This window comes from Solanum pennellii, chromosome 1 (assembly GCF_001406875.1).
Source record: "Solanum pennellii chromosome 1, SPENNV200".
Lineage (NCBI taxonomy): Eukaryota > Viridiplantae > Streptophyta > Magnoliopsida > Solanales > Solanaceae > Solanum > Solanum pennellii.
The window spans coordinates 77,666,792-77,694,372 of NC_028637.1; the positions used below are offsets into that span (position 1 = coordinate 77,666,792).

The window sequence follows — 27,581 nt, forward strand, 5'->3', positions numbered from 1 at the left end:
CAATTTTGGAGAACAATATTGTAACTCTTGGTGATTATAGTGGAGCTTTTGGTCCCGTGGTTTTTTACTCTTCACATCGAAGGGTTTTCCACGTAAATCTTGGTGTCTTGTGTGATTGGTTTATTATTGTCTTGTTATATTTGTTTGGTTGAATTACTTGCTGCCTTACTATCATATTGCTTGTGGTTGTTTGTCTTCTCTTGGTTCAAATCGAAAAGGGAAAGTATAGACTTGGGTATTCTTCCGCTGTTATCCTGTCAGGCATTCTTTGTTAGTGCCTTGTCTTTCCCAACAGTTATAAATCATGGGAGGTGTTGGAATTAATGCATCAATGTTTAGTTTTCCGAAATTGTCTCTTAGTTATTCAAGAAGTCTTTTTAGAATTTTTTTAATACATGTATCTAGTAAATTGTGATACATTTATTTAGTTATTTGTGCAAGACCTTTGATTTACATTTTTACTAGTATAAATAGATATGTAGTTGATAATTGAAATCATCTCAAGTGGCCTTAAGTAGTTTATAATAAACTTGAGCATTCTATAAAGATACTATTTTCCTTCCATATTTTCTACATGGGGATCAAGATCAGCAAGTAATGCAATGAAAATTCACGTGAAAATATTGCGCTACATACTTTGGGGTAAAGCTTGCTAGTAGCCTGTGTTTCCTTGCGATTCCTTTGACTACTTCATGTGTAATTATCAAGTGATCTGCTGCTTTACCACAATTAGTGTATGCCAAAACTATTTCAAATTGTCCTTTCCCACTTTCTGAGTGTAGCTGCATTCTAGAAGCAAGAACCATCAAATAAAGGAATATAGAATACTACAAATAATAAAATCTATAAGTTATATTCAAGTTATTATTAATCTTATACAGATAAAATAGAGAAAATTTTAGAGTTCCCGAGTTATAAAAAAAAACATTTAATGTATTAAAGTTAACAAAGAACTTTCTTAAATGTTTTCTTGAACAAACAATTTCATTCCAAAGTTACATTTTTTGTCTAAAACTAATGGGGTACAAATCCGTATGTGTTATGCGGAATTCGAGATAATACGAGAAAATATAAACGCGAAAAACAAGACAACAGATTTACGTGGTTCACCAATAAATTGGCTACGTCCACGGGAAGAGGGAGAGCAGTTTTATTAAGGAGAGGCAAGAACAGAATTACAGAATAGGGTTTGCCATAGCGTCTATATATAGTGCTAAGCTATGCCCTAACAGGCTTGGGCCCAACATACAGAATTGACAGATAATTAAGGGCCCAATACAACAACATTGTATACCGTCCTTTCTGTTTGTAACGGGTCCGATTCAAGGCATTCAACAAATCTCCACCTTGACTTGAATTCTCCAAACAGATTCTTCAGACGCACTATGATAGTGCCAGGCCTCCCCCTCTTCCTCAGAGTTGCCCCGCAGGGCAATTAACAGCTTCTGATGTTGAGCAAGTCCAAACAGTGTTGAAACTTGCTCTGTGGAACCGGCTTTGTGAACATATCAGCAGGATTATCAGCAGTTCCTACTTTCTTCACCTTGATTCTCTTCTCACTTCTCAGAAAATGATACCTTACGTCAATATGCTTGGTTCTCTCATGATGGACTTGATCCTTGGCTAGACAAATTGCGCTCAAACTGTCACAATACACCGTAGCCTGATCATGATGCAGACCAAGATCACTAACCAGCCCTTTCAGCCAAATCCCTTCTTTTGCAGCCTCTGTCAAGGCCATGTACTCCGCTTCCGTAGTAGACAAAGTCACTGTAGGTTGCAAAGTTGCCTTCCAACTGACGACAGATCCTCCAAGGGTAAACACATAGCCAGTCATCGATCTTCTTGTGTCAACATCTCCAGCATAGTCAGAATCAGAATAGCCAGTAACCAAGCACTGAGTATCACCTCCATAAATGAGACCAACGTCAGATGTACCTCTAAGGTACCGGAAAATTCTCTTCACAGCCTGCCAATGTTCTCTCCCTGGTTGTCCCATGAATCTGCTCACTACACTGACTGCATGTGCTAAATCTGGCCTTGTACAGACCATAGCATACATCAAACTTCCTACGGCACTGGCATAAGGGACTCGTGACATATACTCCTTCTCTTCTTCTGACTGTGGAGCGAACATGGCAGTGAGATGGATATTGGCAGCACTGGGGGTATCAATAGGCTTAGATGAAGACATGCCAAACCTCGCCAAGACCTTCTGAATGTAGCTTCTCTGTGACAAGAAAAGTTTCCTTCTCTCTCTGTCTCTAATGATCTCCATCCCTAGAATCTTCCGAGCGGCTCCCAGATCCTTCATCTCAAACTCAGCACTAAGTAAACCCTTCAGCTTCTGAATGTCATACTTCTTCTTTGCAGCTATCAGCATATCATCTACATAAAGCACCAGATAGATGAATGAATCATCCTTGAGCCTATTGTAGTAGACACAACAATCATATGAGCTCCGAGTATAGCCCAACTTCACCATATAGCTGTCAAACCTTTTGTACCACTGCCTTGGAGACTGCTTAAGTCCATATAAGGACTTCTTCAACTTGCAGACGTGATTTTCCTTCCCTGGAACTTGGAAACCATCCGGCTGAGTCATGTATATCTCTTCCTCCAACTCTCCATGTAGAAACGCTGTCTTCACATCAAGTTGTTCAAGCTCCAGATTCTGATGTGTAACTATCGCTAGTAACACTCGGATGGAAGTATGTCTGACCACTGGTGAGAAGATCTCATTGTAGTCCACTCCCTCTCTTTGGTTGAAACCTCTGGCAACAACCCTGGCTTTATACTTGACTCCTTCTGCTGGTGATATCCCTTCCTTCTTCTTGAAAACCCATTTGCAAGTAATAATCTTTCTCCCCGAAGGCTGTATGACCAGATCCCATGTCTGATTCTTGTGTAGGGACTCCATCTCATCTCCCATAGCGGCAAACCATTTTTCAGAATCAGAACTTAAAATGGCTTCTTTGTAAGTAGACGGCTCAGATGTATCTACCTCTTCAGCAACCTGCAGTGCATAACCCACCATGTCCTCAAAACCATACCTCGTAGGTGGCCGAACTCCAACCCTCCTTGGCCGATCTTGAGCTATACTCCGATGGATATCTGATGGCATAGATTCTGGAATATCAGTTTCTGTCTGTGGCTCTTGATCCTCCTCTTCAGGTTCTTTCAAATCGCTCTCGTTCTGAATGACTTGAAACTCCACCTGTTTATCAAGACTCCCAGTTTCTGACGTAGTTGTAGGCTTCACAATGGTTCTAAGCAGAGAACTTTCATCAAAGACAACGTTCCTGCTCATAATAACCCTCTTTTCTGCTGGAGACCAGATTCTGAAACCTTTCACTCCATCTCCGTAGCCCACAAATACTCCCTTTTTAGCTCTTGGTTCTAACTTACCTTCACTGACGTGATAGTAAGCCGTACAACCAAAAGCTTTCAGATTTGAATAATCAGCAACTTTTCCTGACCACATCTCCATAGGTGTTTTGCACTGTATGCCTGTATGTGGTCCGCGGTTAATCAAGTAGCAAGCTGTACTAACCGCTTCTGCCCAGAATCTTCTATCTAGCCCAGCATTAGAGAGCATGCACCTTGCTCTCTCCAGAAGTGTTTGATTCATCCGCTCAGCTACACCGTTCTGCTGTGGTGTATTTCTGACTGTACGATGTCGAGCAATCCCTTCATCCTTACAGAATTGATCAAATTCAGACCAGCAGAATTCCAGCCCATTATCAGTTCGCAACCTCTTGATCTTCTTCCCTGTTTGATTTTCCATCAAAATTTTCCACTCCTTGAACTTCTGGAAAGCTTCACTTTTATGCTTCATCATGTACACCCAAGTCATCCTTGAGTAGTCATCAATCATGGACACAAAAAATCTGCAGCCTCCCAAAGACTCAACACGGCATGGACCCCAGCAATCAGAATGGATATAATCAAGAGTGCCTTTTGTTCTGTGAATGGCTTTTGGAAACTTGTTGCGATGTAGTTTTCCAAAGACACAATGTTCACAAAACTCTAGGCTTTTAACCTTATGACCAGCAAGAAGATCCTCCTTTGACAGAATTTGCATCCCTCTTTCACCCATATGACCAAGTCTCATGTGCCATAACTTAGTCATATCCTCCTGGTGAACTTCTGACGATGCAACATGGGCTGAACCTGTAACCGTGGAACCTTGTAGAAAATACAAAGTACCACGCATGACACCTTTCAGAATCAGATTTGAACCCTTCCAGACCCGCAAGACTCCATCTTTTCCCGACCAGCTGAATCCCTTGCTGTCCAAAGAACTGAGAGATATCAGATTTTTCGTCATCAATGGAACGTGCCTGACCTCGTTCAATGTGCAGAAGCTACCGTCATGTGTCCTTATCTTGATCGAGCCTGTCCCAACCACCTTGCAGACAGAACTGTTGGCCATCGAGATGCTGCCTCCGTCTATCTGCTCATAAGTCGTGAACCACTCTCTCCTAGGACAGATGTGATAGGATGCCCCAGAATCGAGAACCCACACATCTGAATGATGAGTGTGCTCATCCGCAACTAGGGCAATGTCTTCTTCAGAATTGGTGTCTTCTTCAGCAACAGCAGCAGAAACTGATTGTTTTTCCGATTGCTTCTTCTTCTTCGGACAATCAAATTTCCAATGTCCCTTCTCCTTGCAGTAATTACAAACATCATCTGGCTTTGCACCCTTCGACATCGGCTTATTTTTCTTTCCGCCGTTTTTCCTTCCCTTTCCGCTACTGGTGAACAGACCGGAAGGCTGTATGTCCGTACTTGTGCCGTTAGCCTTATGCCGTAATTCCCTGCTATGAAGGGCCGATCTGACTTCTTCCAGCGACACAGTATCTTTCCCAACAATGAACGATTGAACAAAATTCTCAAACGACATTGGGAGAGATACTAACAGAATTAGGGCAGCATCTTCATCCTCGATCTTCACATCGATATTACGCAATTCTAATAACAAAGTATTCAATTGCTCTAAATGTTCCCTGAGTTGTGTACCTTCAGCCATTCGTAGACCGAATAGACGTTGTTTCAGAAGCAGCTTGTTGGTTAGAGATTTTGTCATGTACAAACTCTCCAGCTTCAACCACAGACCAGCAGCAGTCTCTTCATCCGAGACTTCCGTGATGACGTCATCCGCGAGACACAGCATGATCGTCGAATGCGCCTTTTCCTCCAGAATCGCCATCTCAGGAGTAACGACGGCGTTCTTGTCTTTCGACAACGGCGCCCAGAATCCTTGTTGTTTCAACAAAGCCCGCATCTTGATCTGCCATAAACTGAAACTGTTCCTCCCTGTGAATTTGTCGATTTTCACGTTCAAAGCAGACATCTCGAATTCTTCAAGAACACCTGATTAACCGAGAGGCTCTGATACCAATTTGTTATGCGGAATTCGAGATAATACGAGAAAATATAAACGCGAAAAACAAGACAACAGATTTACGTGGTTCACCAATAAATTGACCCGTCCTTTCTGTTTGTAACGGGTCCAATTCAAGGCATTCAACAAATCTCCATAACCAAAGATGAATTCATGATTTGAAGATCATGGGGCACTATTAAATGTGGATACATATTAGTTGGTGTACCGATACTTCATAGGAAAATATGATCAAACAAGTATAAAATCGAGTTAATATATAAATAAAAATTTAATAAAATTCAACATAATTCACTCTATGATTAAATGGCCTTGATTCTTAGTGTACACTTTGTCATTGCTAGTTCAAATCTCAGTTGAGATTTTTTAATGTACTTTTCTTTAAAATATTGATAAAAATAATATGCAACATCCAGAATCAATATCGGGATACACGACTTACAAGAAGCCCAACAAATAGTGTTGAACCACTACACCAACTCAAGTTATTTGTTAATGTGGAGTTTTTGGCTCAAAAACATCATTTAACTATGCCCCAAACTTAAACTACATCCTTAAAGTATCATTCTTACCTTAAAACATCCTTCAATTATTTTAAAGTAAGTAATTTTTATCTTTTTGTTAGATATTGTCAAAAAACTAATGAATCTTACGAAAAACGAGCAGTTAATGTGACTATCAACAAAAGTTACTTTGCATAATTTCATTACTTGATACAAGAAGTTATTGAAAATACATAAAAAATCTTAGACATTATTGCTTATAAAAACTAAAAATGATTAGAAAAAGTGTGAGCGTACATAATTGCCTTTTTCGTAATGGAGAGAAGCTGGAGATTAATTATTTTTATCTTTTTCTCAACCAATTAAATCAATAGATTTTTAGGTCAATCTAAAATTGAAGTGACAAAAATATTGATTTTGTCTCGTATTTGAGTTTCATTCTACATTATTAGAAGCAAAAGTTTCCATCAAATGTTGCTTCTAGCCTATTCAATTGAGAAGAAATATATTTAAACTAATAATATTTTTAATGAAAATTACATGAAAATGAATGAAAAATGGTCAAATAAAAAGTTTTTCATAATTCTTAACTCATTTACGAAAATTTTCACGATAATATTCTTGGCATATCTAAGAATAATAATTATGAAGGGACGAATTTTTGTGGGATATATTGGGTAGTTTTACGAGAAAGTTAAGTAGAAGGATGAAAATTGCTCACTTTAAAATACTTGAAGGATGTTTTATGGTAAGAATGATACTTTAAGGATTTAGTTTAAGTTTGGGGTATATTAAAAGGATGTTTTCTGCTAGAAATGATGTTTTAAGGATGTAGTTTAAGTTTGAGGTATAGTTAAAGGATGTTTTTGGTCAAAAAATCCTTCAATGTGCACATTTAGTTTTATGATCCTTATTTTGAATATATGTGTATATACACACAATGTTTTTAAAAATTAACAAGTGCACCTGCACCCATTACTTCAAAGGTGTGTCTGTCTTATGGTCATAGCAAATGATTTTTTTATCTGAAATAGAAAAAAAAGAGAGCAATGTCATCCCTATCAATCGCACTAATTCCAATTCTAGAAAGGGCTTCAATCTATTACGTGTTAATTTTCCTGAATTTTTTACCACAAATAATTAATTTCCTTTTAGGAAAAAGTTTAAGATTTGACTAGTCATTTTTGTGTAGGAAAAGGTTTATGACTCTATAAACAAAGGTTCTTTCCTTCTAATTGATCAACATTGACAATTTAGTCCTAGGATTTTAAGAGTTTTGGTTATGAGGGAGAATTTGTTAACCTCCTTGTATTCTGAGTAAATGCGCTTTACTCTTTCATTTGTAGCTGGATTAGTCCTTTAGTTTGGCTAACTTGAGACAGTTTAGCTTTTCACTAAGCTTCCTCTGAGCGTTATATACTCTTAGTTCCTTGATTACTTATCAAATAAAATGAACATTTTGAATCACCACGTACGGTCCCTCGATCTTATTAGCTTAGTAGCAGTCGTGGAAGTTATAGTAGTCCTAGCAGAGTAAGCTAAAAGATGACCAATCTCCCATTCATGATTCATGATTGGTGGCGACTTGGATGACATCTGATTAACTAGCACAGGAGAATGAGTTCCCTCAGGTCATTTTTTATCTTATAAGGCAAGTCTCTTAGAACACATGAACGACTTAGAATCGGTACCGCCATCCACGTTCAAAGAATAGATGCAGCTAACATACGACCAAGCAGGTTCGCGGGTTAGGAGGCTGCCTTTAAGTGATAGGTGGGCCCTCATTTCATATAAAGGAAAGCAGAAGGATGGGACTGTCGTTTCGATCACATTCAATTGAGAGTTCTCACCTCTTTGAGATTAGGTTAGCATGAAGTCATCCCGTAAGAAAGAATGCGTCTTAGGCGAGCTGGTACGCACTACATGTTCCAGAAAATCTCTTTTGTCATATGTCATAGGTAAGTGTGAAATTAGCCAGCTTGTTGAGGTTATTTCTCTCTATATTTTGTACTCTCATATTGATAATGGATTACTCATCTCCTTTATGGATGTAGGTTGTTGACTAAACCACATTAAATTTTTGAATCTTTTGGTATTTATTTAGTTTATCTTCTTATTCATGGTCTTTCGAGTTTTCGTTGCTAGCTTCTGCATGATACCTATTTATGTTTGGTCATGAAAAGTGGTATCAAGGCAATATTTAATGAAGTAACCATTGGTTCAAAGGTTCAATGATGTAGCCAGGTTGGAAGGTTCAATGATGGAGTTAATTCCAATGATTCATTGATGGAGTTAGTTTTAAAATCGAATGTTCATCTTGATAGGTGTAGTTCAAGTCGCAACCTTTTTGACAATAATGAATATTTTTGTTGGAGAAATTATTTCATAGAGGTTCTCTGTGTCCAGATGTAGATTTGATGGAGTAGATTATGGAGAAGAGATGCAAGTTGTTGAAAATTATGTGAACAAGGTTGACAAATTTATTTTGTTAGAAATTCAGGCCAAGTGGGAAATTTGTTGGGTATTAATTGCCCTGATTTTCTTACCACAAATAAGTTTTATTTTAGTGAAAGTTTTAATATTTGACTAGTACTTTTCTCGTAGGAAAAAAATTTAGACCCTATAAATAGAGGCCTTTTCTTTCAAACTTAATTAACATTCACAATTTAATCCTAGAGTTTTAAGAGTCGTAGTTATCGGGGAGAATTTTTGAACCTCCTTGTTTTCCAAATGAATGTTTGAGGTTTCTCTCTCTATATTTTGTACTATCAAATTTATTATGGACTACTAATCTCTTTTGTGTATATAGGTCGATTGGTCGAACAACGTTAAATATGTGTCTTTTGGTATATTTCTTTTTTGTCTTGTTACTCATGGTCTTTTGAGTTTTTCTTTGCTAACTTCCGTATGATACCTGATTAGATTTCGGTCCTAACAAATCCTCTTCATCAAACTAAGGCTCCTATGCAGTGTTCCTAATTCTTCATTTCCAGTAAATCTCTTCAAATAAGTTGCCTTTTCCGTCCAAGTGTTTAAAATTTACTTCATGTGTTAATACTCCCGATGTGTGATGTTGAATTTGTTGGTGAATATTATTTAGATTTTTAAAAGTATTGGTTGAGATGACACTTCCATATGTATTTTTGTATTTTTGGTGTTCTAAGACTTGCATGATCGTTTTTTTTTGGAACCTTTTTTTAACCATACAGCTTTTATCATAGCCATGTTATTTGATTTATGTCTTGTTTGATGGATGACATGTGTCACGGACTTTGACTTCCACTAATGCTCTATGCGAGATTTCACAACTTACTCATTAATATTTTATGATCTTGAAAGTTCAAGTAAGCCCACTGAAACTTAGATTGCTAAGAGAATGAACAAAGCAAAGAGAGTTTTTAAAGAAGGATTTGTATTGCTTGGAAGAATGATTTAAAACATGGTTGGATGTATTTACTATTGAGAGCCCTTATATTATACTACTCTCCTCGGGGATCAACTGTAAATAAAAATTATTATTCAAGTCCCTACTTATTTACACATTGGTCCTGTACAAGTCTACAGAATCCTAAAGCCTTCCAAGAAAATATCTAGCATATTCTAGAGTCCTCCACAAACCTCTCAAACTCTACGTGCTTGCCTCCTTAGGCTAGCTTATTTTTTATTTAATTCTATTCTTGAGTGGGATGAAAAACTTGTGTCATGATATTTTTCCCTACCTAATGTTTCTATGACCATGTTGTATTGCTATCGCATAAAAAACTGGATCTAGTCTTTTTGTAAACGTGACCAATAGAACATGGACTCGTCAATACATTTGTGCAATGTCGAATCTTTCTCCTTAAGGCCAGCCATGCATGGCCGATATTTGAGCTTGTCCTTCAATCTTTGGTACCTTAACCAGTGTCACCATACATGATCCTTCTTGATCCATTACCAAGAGAGATTGAAGGTAAGGATCAATCATCGTCTGACATTTCTTGAAGAACTTGGAGGCCTAAGAATGATATCAAATATATCTAAAGGAGCGACAATCAAATTGGTCTTATCGTACAATTTGCCCAGTGTAAGGCTTACTCCATAAGCGAATTCGCACATGGGTTCAGTGGTGCGTTTACCATCTTGAGGTGGGTGTTACTTGGACTGTAACTCAATTTCTACTTTTTTGCCGCATTCTTGGACATTATGTTTGCCTCCGCACCTGTGTTGACCATAGCACGAGTGGGTTGTCCATTTATTGTGATGTCTACATACTGTGTTGTATTCTTTTGGCTTCTTTGATTGCTTCACGATGTCTTCGCATAATACAATCAAGCCCAATTGCATTGTGTCTAAACCTTTCCCTAATTATGCATATTTATCCTTCTATTCCCGTAGTATAGCACCAAGGTTCTTAAGTTCATATCATCTTACATAGCCATGTGGGCCGCTGCATAGGCAGCCATCGTTCTTTGTAGTTTTTGACCTCTTCGGTGTATCGCTTTGAAGTCCAGAATTCTTTCCATCACATTTATAGGGGTCATGATTCCTGAGATCTGGTTGTTGCTCCTTAAATTTTCCATGATCTCCCCACCCTAGTCACGACTACATCTCATTTACCCTTCTATGACTCGATCGGTCTTGTCATACCTAAAGTTTGTCAAAACTATAGCCTGCGCGATGGCTTCATCAATAGTCTTGACCTATCAGCGTCCCAATTTCTTCCTGCCCCATTTTTCAGCCCATTGATAATAATATATATTTATTTTGAAGTTGGGAATCTAAAGTGTGAGGGTGGCGAACTCTTTCACGTACGCCCATATGCTGCCGGTCCACTTCAGCTCCCTAAACTTGCAATTGGACTCATAGATGGCATAATTAGGAAAGAAACCTTCTTAAAATCCACTCGGAGTTACTCCCAAGTGTTGATGGTGGAAAAACTTTTTTCATATTTCCGACTCCTTTTACCTCCACCATAGCATGAACATCTCTCAGACATAAAAAACCACAGTGTTGATCTTGCTCTCATTACTCTTCACCCAAATGCACTTGAATATAGCGGCTAAAAACAACTACTAGGGTTGTGGGAACTATGACTATTATAACGATAGATTCAAACATGAGTGACTTTTAATTGTTAACTGCATATGTTGTCTCTACATAAATTATGAATGTCTTCTACTGAATGCATACATTAGAACATGCATGTATTCATCACTTGTTCGAGAGAAAAGTGATAATTAGGAAAATTTCATAACAAATTCTATTAACTTTTTTTTAAAGATTAGAGCTCAAGAGAGGATAATCTTCTTAATAAGTATGCAAGGGTAAGATACAAAACACTCGAAGACTGAGAGGAGAAGAGTAAAAGTCATCTAATAGGGATGAAAAACGTTTAGATATACTGAACTTGCTATGAACATATAAGGTTGACACTATGAACATATAAGATTGACAGTACAACGTTGTTTGTATAGAAGTTGAGTTGTCAATTAAAGGTCATGAAGAACACAATCATAGTCTCGCTAAATCAACTATTACATCTAGAGACTATTGTTCACTAATGTTAACATTTAACTTAAACAAAAATTGGTTACTTGCGTTCAAAACAACCCAATATTTACTTTTTGCGATTTATTTCTTTCAGAAATGTTAACCACAACTAAATATAAGCGTTGGTAAGTTTATTTCTTCTATAAATTTCTTGTGGGATTGACCTCAACTCAAGTTGAATTCTATAATTGACTTTGACCATTTATACTTCTAAATTGAGATGTAAGTTTGAGCATAACAAATTTTGGGACCACTGCCGGGGAATTTCGGTTCAGGAATACTCTACTGGCTATTACTTCAGTTGTAGTTATATTTCTTAATTTTACTTCTAGTTTCTTGTATGTGTCATTTAGAGGTGAGTTAACTAGTATATGTCAAAAACTAGAAGTAAGGGATCACCTTTGAATCCTTATGATCCCAAGTTTAGAAAAACTATCAGAAAAATGGTGAATGCATAGGCATTTGAAAAGCGATGTTGAGACCTTGTCTAGAGGTACTCAGAACAATGCCCAGAACCAAAAGGGGTGAATGGAGAGAATGAAGGGGTCGAAGAGATAGCCCCTCATCGTCACCAACCAGTAGCTTCAAGAGGTTCAGTCCAACAACTGGCGCGTGTGATATTCCAAGAAAATGATTTGGAACTACATGGAGCTGAAGCTACTAGAGAAATTGTACACCCATTATTGCCTCTAGGAGTGAAATGAACCATCACCAGCACCATGATTAAACTAATGAATCAGAAAGAGATGTTGAGAGGAACTGATGATGAGGATGCAAATCAACATCTGATGAACTTCGTTACAATTTGCAAGTCGGCTGCGAATCTTGGAGTCAGCCAAACTGCAATGAGACTGGGGTTGTTCCCACAGTCTCTAACTAGGGGATCAACAAACTGGCTGAATGAGTTGCCATACAACTAATTAGAACTTGGGCATAGCTGAGGGAAGATTTTATGGAGGGGTTTTTCCCAGATGCAAATGAAGGATGATTTAAATTCTCATAAGCATCTACCAGATGAAGCAATGCATAATACATGATAGAGTTTCAATCAACAGATAAAGAGATGCCCAAATTGTGGCCTCACTGACAGACACTTGAAGCAAGTATTATACAGGTCGTTAAATTTTCTAAATAAACTGGTTGCGGATGCAATAAATTAATGGTGGATCATTCCTGAGAAAACCATTGTCTGAAATCATGTTAACGGAAATATGAAATTAATGAAAAAGGAAGAACAACAATATTTAACCTGTTTTGGATCAAAATGATCTTACGTCCACCAAAGGACAACTGCACCAATATTTATTTCACTCTACAAAGAATACAAATGAAATACTACAAGAGAGCACAAATGCCTTAGAAGGTTAGAAGGCATGTGAAAGGATGATTTGAAAATAAATTAAGAGCTACCTATTTATAGGAATAAATTCATCCTATTTATGTCATCCATGACATCACTATGTGTCAAAAATGTCAAGGTTAAGAATATGAAACCATTTTATCGTTTGCCTAAATTTCACCTACCAAGATACTATGTTTGACTTTTATTTGTACTAATTATCTTCCTACCAAACATTCATGTTCATTCATCTTCCATTTAGTTTGATTCCACAAAAACCAAACCAACTCTTACAATCTCCACCTTTGTTTGTGTTCCAAGCATGTGTATAAGCAACTCCAGCCAAAACTTCTAAGCTTACTGGGCAATCCCGTTGTAAGAAACAAGAAGAATCAAACCTTTGTTGAACATACCAGCTCGACCTAGCAATTGTTCTATTAGAGTTGCATCAATTGATGCATACTCCCGCAAGTCCTTGTAGTGTGCAAACTTGGCAAGTGGGACTATTTTGGTCAATATGTATGCAGCGTTATCGTCTGTGATAACCTTCTCAACCTTGATAGCTCGCTCTTCTACGACATGTCGATTAAAATAAAATCTGACATCAATAAGTTTGGTGCGCTCATGAAATCTTTGGTTTTTAATCAAATGAATAGCACTTTGACTATCACATCTTAGAATTGTTTCAAGATGAACAGAACTCAATTCTGCCACCAAACCTTTCAACCAGATAGCTTCTTTCACTGCCTCCATTGCTGCCATATATTCAGCCTCTATTGTAGACAAAGCGACAATAGACTGTAAAGTCGATTTCAAACTAACGGCACTGCCAACGAGAGTAAAGATGTATCCAGTTGTGGACCTCCTTCGATCAAGATCCCCTGCATTGTCGGAATCTACATAACCGAGAATTGAAAGACTTTCACTTTTACAGAAGGTTAGACCAACATCAGGAGCTTCTTTGAGATAGTTTTATATCCACTTGATAGCTTTCCAGTACCTTTTCCTGGATTTTCCATGTACCTGCTTACCAGACTTACATATTGAGCAATATCTGGACGTGTGCACACCATAGAATACATTATGCAACCAACTGTGCTCACATAAGGAACCTTTGACATATGTTACACCTCATCCATAGATTAAGGCTTTTGTAACTCTGAGAGCTTTAAATAAGGAGCTACTAGTGTACTTACAGGCTTGCTCATATGCATATTGAATCTCTCAAGAACTTTTTCGATGTACCTCTTCTGAGAAAGATGTACAACACCATTTTCTCTTGAAATCTGCATTCCAAGGATTATATTTGTAACTCCCAAATCCTTCATGTCAAATTCTTTGCTCAAAGTTTATATAAAATATTTATCTCTGTGATGTTGTTAGCATCAATAAGCATATCATCAACATACAACAAGAGATAAATCATAGAATTGCCAGAGATCTTCTTGTGATACACACAGCTATCAAATGCACTCCTCAAAAATCCATGTGTAGTCCTGAATACATCAAATTTCTTGTACCACTATCTAGGGGATTGATTCAAACCATACAAAGCCTTCTTTAGTTGGGATACATGGTCTTCTTTTCCTTTAGCTAGGAAACCTTCAGGTTGATCCATATAGATTGTCTCTTCCAGATCACCATGTAAGAAAGCAGTTTTGACATCAAGCTGTTGAATCTCTAAATCAAATTGTGCAACCAATGCTAGTAGCACGCGAATTGAGCTATGTTTCACGACTGGAGAGAAGATCTCATTATAGTCACTTCCCTCCTTTGACTGAAACCCTTTGCAACCAATCTCGCCTTAAGCCTAGCATCTTCCACTTTTAGAATACCTTCTTTCTTTCTGTAGACCCATTTGCATCCAACTGTCCTCAACCCCTTTGGCCTTTTAACTAAGACCCATGTCTCACTTTTGTGAAGAGACTCCATCTCTTCCATCATGGCTAACTGTCATTGTGCAGCATCTTTGCAAAAAGTTACTTCAACATACGATGAGGACTCGAGATCCTTAATATCTTTTTCTGAAGCTACAAACACATGTGCAATAAGATTTTCTTGCTCTATAAGACGTTCTGTTTTCCGTATCTACCTTTTGTCCCTTCCCTTCACAAATGTGTATGGTTCATTGGAAGCAAGTTCTTCAAGGTCTGCATCTTTTGGCTCATCAATTTGTGTCTCTTGATCTCGTTCCTTGGTAAGATCCAACTGTAGGTCCACATGCTTGTTCTTCTCATTTCTACATAACTCCATAGAAATTTTACGAGGATCAAGTATAGAGGATTCATCGAAGGTAGCATCTCTACTAACCACAAATTTGAGTAAAGACAAACACCAAAGTTTGTACCCTTTTACTCCATCTACATACCCCTATGAATATGGCCTTTTTAGCCCTTGGTTCAAGCTTTACTTCATTAACATGATAATAAGCTGGACACCCAAATATTCACAAGTATGAATAGTTAGAGGGTTCACCTGACCAGACCTTATCCGGAGTCTTAAAGTTAATCTCTGATGCTGGAGATCGATTGACAATATGGGAAGCAGTATGAACTGCTTCAGCCTAAAATGCTTTGGACATCTTGGCTTGTAAGAGAATACAACGAGCCTTCTCAAGAAGAAATTTGTTCATTCTTTCGGCAACTCCATTCTGTTGTGGTGTATGCCTGACCGTCTTATGTCTTGCGATTCCATGAACCTTGTAGAAATCATTGAACTCTTCACTACGAAACACCAAGCCATTGTTTGTGCGAAGATACTTGATTTTTCTCACCATTTGATTTCAACCAAAATCTTCCACTCTTTAAATGCTTCAAAAGCATCACGTTTTCTCTTCAGGAAATGCACCAAAACCTTTCGTGAAAAATCATCAATGAATATGAAAAGATACCTCTTTCCTCCCTTCGATGGAAGATTAGAGGGATCCCATAAATCTGAATTGATGTAGTCTAGCACCCCTCCCGTCTTGTGTCTGCAGCGCTCAAACTGACCTTTTTCTGCTTCCCTAAGTCGCAGTGCTCATAAAATTCAAGTGTGTTAATCTTCTCACCAATCAAAATGTTGCGATTGCTCAACATCTCTAATCCTCGAGCGCTCATATGGCCTAGTATCATGTGCCATAATTTTGCCTTGTCCTCATTAGATAACTGCACTGTAGATGCATTTACAGAGCCAATAATGGTGCTTCTCTCAAGTGTGTAAAGGCCAACCTCCAGCTTGGCCTTCAACATGACTAAAGATCCTTTAGTCACATTCATAGTTCATCCTTCACTCATGTACTTATAACCTTGTTTATCCAAAGTACCCAGGGAGATCAAATTCTTCTTTAGATCAGCAACATGATGGACTTCTGTAATAGTCCTCACGATTCCATCGTGGCAGCGTACAGGAACTGATCCAATGCCAACTATTTTACAAGTTGCATTATTTCCCATTAATATAGTTCCTCTACTTGTTTCATAGCAGCTGAACCAATCTTTTCGGAATATGATATGCAAATTACAACCAAAGTCTAAGATACATTTGTTGTCATAGACTCCACTATTGCATGATGTTGTTAATACGTAATCATCATCATTATCATGTACTTGCTCAACAATGGATGCACTCGCCTTTTCTTTGGACTTTGACATAGGACAATCTCGTTCAAAGTACCCTTTCTTTTGACAGCCCCAACACTCCTCATTCTTTTTGTTCACACGAGACTTTGATCTGTACTTTGATTTGTTCCTTCCCTGTTGGTTAGTACGACCTCTTACAAAGAGTCCACTAGCTTCGTCACTTTTGTCTCCTTCAAAATGCATTCGCACATCACAAGAGTTAAGTGATTGCCGCACTTGCTCAAGTTTTATAGGTTGTTTATTATACATCATTGAATTCTCAATATCACGATATTTTGAAGTCAGTTAAAATAGCAATGAACATGCAAGCGTCTCCTCGTACTTATTAATTCCAGCAGTTTGTAAGTCCATCACTAGTTTATTAAACGCATCTAGATGGTCTTGCAACAATGTACCTGAATCCATCCTAAATGTATGAAGACATTGTTATAACAATATCCTTGTTGTCACTGACTGGTCCTAGTAAAGCCCTCTCAGCTTTTTCCATAATTCTTTGGTCGTCACTTCGGTACTTCTACTCACTTCACAAAGTACGTTAGAAGCAACGGAAAGTTGGATTGCACTCAACGCATCTCCTTTAATTTTTTCCTTGTCGGAATTCGATATCTTATAGGGGTACTTTCCATCAATAGCATGGATTGTAACGCCATCATCTGGATTTTCCTAATATTAAAGTTGTTGCGCCCACTAAATCTATCAATTTTAAACTTCATGGAACTCATATTTTTTACTTGTTCTTCCTTTTCTACTACAATGTATTTGGAACTACAAAAAACCAGAGTAAGCCTTTTTTATGTGAAAGTTCAGACTGTGCTGCAACCACAGAGCATACTCAGACAGAACATTGGCTCTGATACAAATTATTAGTGGAAACGTGAAATTAAAGAACAAATAAGAATAACAATATTTAATGTGGTTCGGATCAAAATGATCTAACGCCCACCAAAGAACAACTGCACCAATATTTATTTCACTCTACAAAGAATACAAGTGAAATACTATACGAGAGAGAACACAAATGCCTTAAAAGGTTAGAAGACAAGTATGAGGATGATTTGAAAATGAATTAAGAGCTACCTATTTATAGGAATAAATTCATCTTATTGATGTCATCCATGACATCACTATGTGTCAAAAATGTCAAGGTTAAGAATATAAAACCATTTTTATGGTTTCCCTAAATTTCACCTACCAAGATACTATCTTTGAATTTTATTTGTACTAGTTATCTTCCTACCAAATATTCATGTTAATTCATCTTCCATTTAGTTTTATTCCACAAGAACCAAACCAACTCTTTCAGATCATGGTTATCATGGATGAGGTATCAAAGAACAAAATAGCTTGGAACATTAGAAATACAAATGTTGGATACCTTGGGTTCACTTTTGAAGACTCAACTAAATAGAGAAAGAGAGAGGTAGAACGGGACCAAGACATGGCCCACATGAAAATCCAAATGTACATCATCACGAAAAATCTCAGTAGTGGTCAAGAAAGGTAAATGTAGGAGGTTCAGCAAACAGGTATAAGGAGCAGGATGTCGGCTTTGTTGAGGAGGCAAAGTATTTGAAAAACCAGGGGGTTTCCGTAATTATAACTCAGGAAACTAGGATTATAATTCTAGAAATGAAGGTAGAAACTATCAGTGAGATGGTCAATATGACATACTAGGAAGTAGAGAGCAATAAAATATGAGTGTTATTTTAGATGTTCCTTTCCTAGGGATATTTTGGGAGTTATTTTAGACGTATGGTCTCAAATGTAAGATATGTTTCTAACTTATGTTACAGGTTGTAGTATTAAGAGTTTGATCCTTACATGTTTGATTGAAGTTTGTATTCATTTGTTGCTTGAAGAGAGCTGGAAAATCTTGTAGAGCATGTCATAATTTTTCTCCTTTGAGCAAAGAGATTTCCTCGTAAAATTCCTTGTTGCTTTTACTTTGCATTTTAGCTTTCTTTACTGCACATTAATTAGTGTAACAACGACCCTTGTTTCATATCCGTGGTGGACTTGTCAAAACTATTAATGAACCTTCGCCTACCCAAAGGACATTGGGAATCAAAGTGCTTTAGATGAGCATCTTTATTACTTAGTTGTTTTAAACTGGGATTAGCTAAACTGGAGAATATTATCCCCTTTAAATTGCTATCAAAATTAAGGTAGAAATAACTTAATCAATAAAATTGGAAATTAAAAGTGTTAATCAAACACATTATCAAATAGTCCACATATTTAATTTCAGGATTAATATCTTTATCGTAATACCAAATTACCCATATAATTAAAAGACAAGAAACATTTATGCAGCTAAAAAGGAAATGGACAATAAATTTGGTAATAATTGTAGAGGTCTACAGGAAATGAATGCAGCAAGTTAAAATTGAAGAAAATGGAAACTAACCTGTTCGACTAGAATATTGAAGGAGTGTAAAGAAGCAACAATCTCTTGAAGCACTAATGATGCAACATCTATTGCTGTTGTAGAGCAGTAAGAGGTCCTGTCAATTTTGGCCCATGTTTCTTTTCCATCCCTGTATTATTTCCTCTTTAGTGTTCCAATATATCATAGAATATAAGCACAAATCTATTAGGGAAACTTTCCTGACATACTTTAAAACACTCTTGAATAAGTAAAATTCAACTTCAATGCCTACATTCATAACCTGGAGATATATAGGCATAAATAGAAATCAGTTCAATAATCCCTTGAAATTTCAAGTCATGTACAAGAGATACTAATAACATACCAAGCCAAATTCATCTTCCAGAATTTTAGAGAATATACGAAGTAAATCTCTTGAACAGTATTGCCATGCTTTACCAGATTCAGTTAACATATCAGTAAAAATCATTTCTTGATTTCTTGCCCTGAATCAAAAGGTAAACATGAATAGGATTACAAATGGTCTAAATCTGAAAACAACAAAATTATTCTATGTTACCCAGAAACTTGACAAACAAAACAAACAGTTGTCACATAATCAGAGGTAGAACAAGGATTAGGAGTTTAAGGATTCTAAATTTTAAGATATATGTATATATATGTGTGTGTGTGTGTATGTATATCGTTTACATTAAGGTCCATATATTTATTACCGTACTAAATCAAACAATGGAGGTGTTGGACATCAGGGCGCATACAACTTTTAACTATTCAATTACAAAATAATCTAGTTTGTTAATATATTTGTCCCCTCCTACAAGTTGTCAACAATGAGATTTCAAAGATTAACTATGCAAGTTTCTAGGTTTTGATTCTTAGCTAAAAAAGTAAAAAGTTGAGGAAAGTTTGGAATCCAAGGACCATCTTAATTAATTATATTGAGTGATATACAAAAGATTTCATATATATAAACTTGTATCCAAAGAATAATAAGTGATAAAAGAATTTCTAAGTGAGTTTTCATCATTTATTCTTCAATGATTCCCTAGTATGTTAGCCATGCTTCATCTTCTCTTTTGGCAATGTGTAAAATAGGATTGGCCAGCTCATCTTAGTTTGCCCTTTTGGAAGCAAAAATTTGAAGGAACCCTAGTCATTTTCGACGGACATAGTCCCAACTGGTGAGTCGTCATTCTTCTCTGTGAGATAAGTCGTGGTTGCCGAGTTCAATGTTGAGTCTATTTTAAATGAGGAGACATTAATGGGGAGCCTGAACTCTCTCTGTGAGTCGCCGAACTGGTTGGTGACTTTAGTCACAACTCGCCGATTTGGTCGTTAGTTGAAAGGCCAAGAGCCTTTTAGCAGATTAAATACAAACTGATTGAGAAAATCTCAACTTTTTTTCTTTCTTACTCTCTTATAGACACTTCTTAGTAGTTGTCTTATAATTTTTATCATTCCTCTTCTCTGTGGATTCCTCCAAACCAAAACCATGCCGCTGTTATATCCACTCTCTTGCAGTCTAGAGATCATTTTTATCATCAATTTTGTTGCCTCTTTTGCATTTACTTAATGAAATTGTGCATATCTGAGCTTGGAGTTGTTATCGCATTGTTTAGTACTTAATTGAATTGGGTCTTCGATTGAAGTTGCATGCTTGAATTCCTATTACTCTTGCAGTTCGAATCTTGCCTCTGTGTTAAATTTAACGGGTACTGGATTGAATTTGATCGAAATTAACCGTTGATATTCTGCGGGTCATGCTTATATAGGGGTCACAGCGAAAGGTCATTCCTAATACAAGGTTTTCGAGGAAAACAAGTTGATTTGGGAAACATTTCTAAAATGTTAAAACTAACTAAATATGAAAAAATTGAAATATTTTCCTTCATTCCAAACACACCCTTCATGCAACTATATATGTCTAACCATATGTTTCCATTATTGCATTACAGAAATAAGGATGATTATTTTTATCCTTGATTGTGTGATAAGTAATGAAGTTGATTGGAATGGTTCGTAATAAGAGAAAAATAAGTTTGATAAGTGTTGGATTAATGGCATAGTAGATAGAAATCATGATGAACAACTTGTAAGAAAGGAACATCCTTAACATTGTGAAAAAGTTAAAAGATGATTTTTGGAATATCATGTTATTTTCTAGAATAGTCTAGTGTAGTATTTAGGATACACATCTTATAGAAATATCTAGATATTTTTAGAGTAGAAGATAAAGTTACTAGCATTTTCCTGTAGATAATCTAGAGATGATATTTGTAGGAAATAACAGAATAATCTAGATCTTATAGTATCTAGAACCATTCATAGATAAGTATAAATAAGGGATGTACATTTGTATTTAACCAAAACCTAAATCATAGTCTTCTTCCACTACAAATTTCTTCTTTTCAATTTGTTCCTTTCTACTTTCTACCTTCCTCTCCTTTAGTTAAGTCTTTCGATCTTAGCTAATGATCTTGGCTATTAGACAGATCCCCGATTATACGTTTCTTCTATTATTATCTACATTGTATCAGAGTCGTAGTCACTTGTTGGCTTTTGGATTTTTTTTCAAGATCGGTTATATTCAACTAGTATGTTGACATGGATTTTAGTGATTGTGTTACTATACATGGGATGGAGTTGTTGAAACAATCCAATTAAAGGTATGGAGTCATACCTTGAGGGCGAGGCTTTATGCGATGTTGTGAATGGAAGTCACACAAGTCCTCCTGATGATGGACTGGAAAATGATAGTACATATAAGAAGTGAACGCAAATTAATGCAAAGGCATAGTTCATTCCGAAGAGGACAATCCCCTCCTATTTATTATATCATATTATAAAGTGAAAATCAACTCATTAAATATGAAAGACCCTGATAGTTTTTTCAACAAGAAGAATGAAGCTTGACTGCAAATATTGGAGAATGAATTGGCTAACACCACCCAGTGTTATCTTCTTTATCACTGAGTATTTTTTAAAGATTAAGAAATTAAGTTCTCAAATATCTTTGTTAAATAATAAAGAGATTATTTTTGAATTGCGAATGAGAAGAATAGTGAATCATGATTTAAAACCTTAGTATATTTTATTTGTGACATCAATTTAAGGATGGGCTCAACAACCATCCTTAGAGGAATTTGAGAAATTATTGTCGTCATAGGAGTAACTAGTCAAAGAGTTGGCTTGTGTATTAATTAAAGAAGGAAAAGGATATTCTCTTGTAGCCAACATGACGAACATTAAATGAAAATCAAGAGATGTATCACACTATAAATTACTAGGTGGTTCAAGCTCGCTTGTAAAGAAGGAAGAGTCTTTTAACTAATATGGCAAGAAGACTCTATGATGATATTGATGTGGCAATATTGGACATATAAAAATATATTGCAAGTAGAGAGCAATATGACTCAAATAGAGAAATTCACTGAAGAAGAAGACCGGGGAAGATGCTTCTTAGATGAGGCTTGCGCAATAGATGTTATGGTTTCCGTCAACCTTAAAAGAGACTGGATCGAGGTCCCAGAATATAATGCAGTCAATCATGCGGAGAAGCAAGATACTGATGTAATCAATAAGAATCAAGAAACTTTTGAAGATGTTCATACTGGTAATTTGATAGCTACTATTGAAGAAATCAAGGAAGTAGATTCTGAACAAGTAGTGGCAGACACTATATATGCCAAAAGTGACATTCCAAGGAATATAATGAAGGAGATGTACTAGAAGTTGAAGTCTCTGGTCAATCATCTGCCATATATATTGAGGACAATCAACGACTTAGAGCAAACAAGAAGCAAATGGAGAAGATGAAAAACAAATAGATGAAAAAGTTGAAGTTCAAGTCCCAATTTCAGATGCTGAGACAAATGGTCTGATTTCTAAAAGCTCTAAAGCTAACAAACAAATTATAGAGGAGCTCAAAATAAGAAAAAATTGTGGATCATATATAGGCTTCTCATAAATTGATGGTCAAATCATCATCAACTTAGATGAGAAAAGTGTTTCTCCAAATAATACAAATTGTAAGGAAGCTAAGAGAAAGGGGGGCCTCAAAGCTCAAGAATATAAAACTCAATACATATGACTCATGTGGTTTGCAAAGATAAAAGAGGACTATTGTCAAGCTAGTGTGCTACATAAATGAAAATTTTATCAACACATATTCTTATTTCTTTTCAAGACTAATCGATTATGGGTAATTCATCAATTGAAGAAGTAAGAGGAGTGGGGAGAAAATTGTTGAGATGTTCGCCAAGGAACGATCAAAAGCTCTGATTGAGTCTGCAATAAGCTTGGATGTTTTCAAAAAATCACTTTAAGGCAGAGTGTTAAAAAGTTAAAGATGATATTTTAGGATATCATAGAATAGTTTCTAGAATTGTCTAGTGTAGTACTTCCTCCGTCCCTTTTTACTTGTCCACTTTTTCTTTTATAGTTGTCCCTAATTACTTGTCCATTTTGACAAATCAGGAAAGGACAACTTTTTTTACCTATTATATCCTCAATTAAATGACTAATTACTTAGAAAAATGTAGAACTTTTCATCCACTCCATAATTAATAAGGGTAAAATGGTAAACTCACTACGTCATTAATTATTTTTTTAATAAGTGTGTCAATTCAAAAGTAGACAAGTAAAAAGGGACAGATGAAGTATTTAGGATAAGTATCTTATAGAAATATCTAGATATTCTATATTATAGATAAAGTTATTAGAATTTTCTTGTAGATATTCTAGAGATGATATTTGTAGAAAATAATAGAATAGTCTAGATCTTGTAGTATCTAGAATCAATAACCAGTTGAATTTTGTTCACCCTGAATGTCTTACCATAAATAGGTTTTTCTTTTAAAAATTTTTTTTTGGAGTGGCTAGTCCTTTTCTTGTAGAAAAAAGGTTTAACACTATATAAATAGATGTTTGTTTCTTCTAACTTAATCAATATTCATAATGTATTTCTAGGGACTTTGAGTGTTTTGGTCTGGGGAGAATTTGTGTGACACATATTTGATGTGTTATCACTTGTGTGAACATCTGATGTATTCTAAGTGAATTGATTAAAGTTATCTCTCTTTATATTTTATACTCTCATATTTATAGTAAATTTCTCATCTTTTTTGTGGATATAGGTTGGTTGACCAAACCACATTAAATCTGTGTCTTTAAGTATATTTCTCAATTGACTTCTTACTCGTGTTCTTTCGAGGTTCACTTTCCTAGCTTCCACATTACACCTAATTATTTTCGATCCTAACTAGTGGTATCAAATTCATGGTTAAAGGATGGAACCATGTTAGATATGGTTGTTAATTTTGACAAGTGAAGTTCTAGACGTAAAATTTGATAATAATGAAGATTTTTGTTGGAGAAATTGATTCAGAGAGGTTCTTTGTGTCAAGACTTAGATTTAATGGAGGAGATTATGGACAAGAGATGCAAGCTGCTGAAGATTATGTCAAGAAGGTGGACAAATTTTGTCAGAAATTCAGGTCAAGGGGAGGTTTGTTGGATTTTAGTTGCCCTGAATTTCTTACCATAAATAGGTTTCCTTTTTAGGAAAAGGTTTTGAAGTGGCTTGTCATTTTCTTGTAGGAAAAGGTTTATCATTTTATAAATAGAGATTTGTTCCTTCTAACTTAATCAACATTTACATTGTAGTCCTAGGGGTCTTAAAAGTTTTGGTTGGGGAATTTGTGGGACACAAGTTTGATACGTTATTACTTGTGTGAATCTCTTGTGTATTCTGAATGAATCGATTGAAGTTAATTCTCTCTATATTTTGTATTATCATATTTATAGTGGCTTGTTTATCTCCTTCGTGGATGTAGTCAGTGAACCGAACCACGTTATATCTTTGTATCTTTTGATATATTTCTCATTCGTTGTCTTACTCGTGATCTTTTGAGGTTTGTTTTGCTAACTTTCACATTACACGTAATTATTTTTGGTTCTAACAGAACCATCCATTGATAAGTATTAATAGGAGATGACCATGTAAATGTATATTTAACCAAAACCAAAAACCTAAATGGGGAGCTTTTCATCCATTAGAAAGTTATTCTTTCGAAATTCTTCTTTTTTACTTTTTAGCTTCCTCTGATTTAGTTGAATATTTTAATCTTAGTTAACAATCTTGGCCTAGCAGAAGGTTCCACAAGTATACTTATATTTTACAATTCTCTACAAACATATCCTATTGAAATTAAAATTCAAAGTTAAAGTCACAAGGATAGAGAAAAAGGAAATTGAATATATCAAGAAATAAAACGTAGGTTTTTCAAGTAGTACCAGGGGATTTTCCGTTTGGTTGATAAGTCAGGAACAACTCTGACCTCACCCGAGGCAGTGAGAGAATTTTCTTCACAGAGTTCATCAGATATTGAACTCAATCGCATACATTCAACAGTTAAACCAACACCATGTTTCTTCACAGAACTATAGTAGCGATGTTGGGGAACAACCTGTAAGTAATGCATAAGAAATGAACAAATTCAATATACCTCTGATCCAAGCAAGGAAATGCCAATAATATCCAACATCATGACAGAACAGTAATAACCAATACTGAGAACTACATGAACAAATTAAATTTATTGTACTTGACCTTGATTAAACAACATATACGATAACATTTATACCATGTGGAAATAATTTGCAGCAGGATTACTTTGTGTAAACTTTCATGCTATCATAGACAATGAAATATTCAAAAGATAATCAGTAAAGTAGGAAATCATAACCACCGAGTAACATCCAAATAATGTAATAATAACTCTACAAAGTGAGGAAACAGAATCTATGAAAATAACCCATTAGATTTCATTATTTTTTGTTATGAGACACTTTTAAACTAAGAATTTTTTGTTGACACGAGAAGTAGACAACACTTTGTGCTGGACAATATTGAAGAACTATACCACTAATTTTGAAGAAAAATATAGGAAAGCGTGTTGAATCGCAAACATATAATGTATGACCATTTATGTTTCATACAATTTCAAAATTTCTCTAAAGATAGATCTCAATTATATTTTGCAGAAGACATAATGATATACTCGAGAATTTTCACTAAGGATGCTCAAACACTATAAGTTTTGCTTGACAAATGGCTGCACCAAAAATTTTGATATCAAATTAGGCAATATTATTTATTGACTTTTTTTTTGGATGCGCCAAAAAAATTGAAATCAAAATGTGTAATATTTAGTTCATATAATATAAAGTGATCAAAGGGACAGAAAGAATAAGAGAAAAAGAAAAGAGAGTTCAACCTAGAAAAAGTTTAAATTTTAGACTTTTCACTAGCCTTTGACGACAATGACGATAGCAGTGAGACATGAAGAACAGTGAGCAAAATCAGATGAGATTTTTTTAAATTTCTTTTTGGAATATTTTTGTTTTTGAGTTTGTAGAATTTCTTTTTAAGTTTTATTTTAAAATGTTAATGAAAGTAAAGAAAATCAGTGACACATAGTAATACTAGCATGCACTTGATTTTTCGTGAACACTTTATCACTGAGAAATTAGCTATCTCATCAAGTTATTTTAAGAGGGTTCAAAATATGATATATGACACAATCAAATAACATTTTATCTATACACACAATATATTTTCTGGCAAAGATTATTCACCTACCCATCCTTGACGCGATATAGCTTCATCCCATAGACGACAGATTCCTACTTGATGTAAGATGCGGCAATATTGTGTAGTCATTATTTTAAGATTTTTATAGAAAAGCAAACTTTCACATATTTCTTGATATTAGTGAAATTCTCTAATTAGTATGAAATACTTAATAAACAAAGGATCTTGTTTAGCGGAAAACATCATCATTTTGGTTAATAAAATTTGTAAATGAGGGTTAAAGTCTTAAAAGACAAATAGGTTATGGTCAATCAAGTACATTTCCTTTGTCCAAAACTACCAAGGCGGGTGGCTAGTAGAGAAATGAAAATTATTGAGAGGAAAAGAAAAATACAAGTTAGGAGAAGGTCAAAGTCTTTCTCCTATAGAGATTATAAGGGGAAAAACGATAAAAGGGGCTACTAGAGCGACTTTGATGATTTTTTCGATGTCTTCTATTGTTAGAAGATGAACTTTTTATAGTTCAAATATCACTTTGTCACTTCAATGTGAAATGAATGCACACTTAGCACTAAAAAGCCTACCTAGTAGTGGCATGCTTAAGCTCTAACACTAAGCTCAAAACTGATGACGCAAGGCACAAGATTTATTGTTGATCTTCCCAAAAGTCATTATGAGGTACTAACTTTTTTGTTTTTTGTCAGCTCCTCAATTGTTTGTATGAAAATAATTAGAAGCACACAAGGCAGGAACTACTTTTGTGAAGCTCAAAAGATCACTAGCAGCACAACTCTGCCACTCAGTTGTATTGATGCACAACAAAGTTTATAAGACATCTCTTTATAACCAAAAATAAATTAAAAATAATAAATATCAAAAACACATCTAAATTATCTCTTTTTTTAATTTCATACATAATATATCACTTATTTGAAAAGTAAACCTCAGTATTCATTTAATGCACTTTTTCTTTTATTTGAAAAAAACCTTGACCGATGACATTCACACAAATAAAATATTCCATCTTGAAAAATAATAATAAACTATTAATATCAATTAAAAAATTAAATTTAAATTATTTTTCTTATCACACTCCACCACCTCCCCCAACAACAAACAATCTACGGTCCTCTTATTATTTTTTTGAAAAAATTCTTTTATTAAATATTTTTTAAAATTCATACTTCACCTCCT

At 35.5% G+C, this 27,581-nt stretch overlaps 1 protein-coding gene across 1 annotated transcript in view; it reads right to left on the bottom strand.

Annotated features, from left to right (window-relative positions):
• Positions 1-610: 610 nt before the first annotated feature.
• Positions 611-27,581, bottom strand: part of LOC107023441 (protein fluG-like) — a 60,240-nt gene continuing 33,269 nt past the window's right edge. Inside the window, exons 10-13 of the mRNA XM_027913906.1 lie at positions 25,088-25,260; positions 19,158-19,278; positions 18,812-19,073; positions 611-782 (exon numbers count right to left, since the gene is read on the bottom strand). Coding sequence (XP_027769707.1) covers positions 18,912-19,073; positions 19,158-19,278; positions 25,088-25,260 — 456 coding nt within the window. The 3' untranslated portion in view covers positions 611-782; positions 18,812-18,911. The remainder of the gene's footprint in view (positions 783-18,811; positions 19,074-19,157; positions 19,279-25,087; positions 25,261-27,581) is intronic.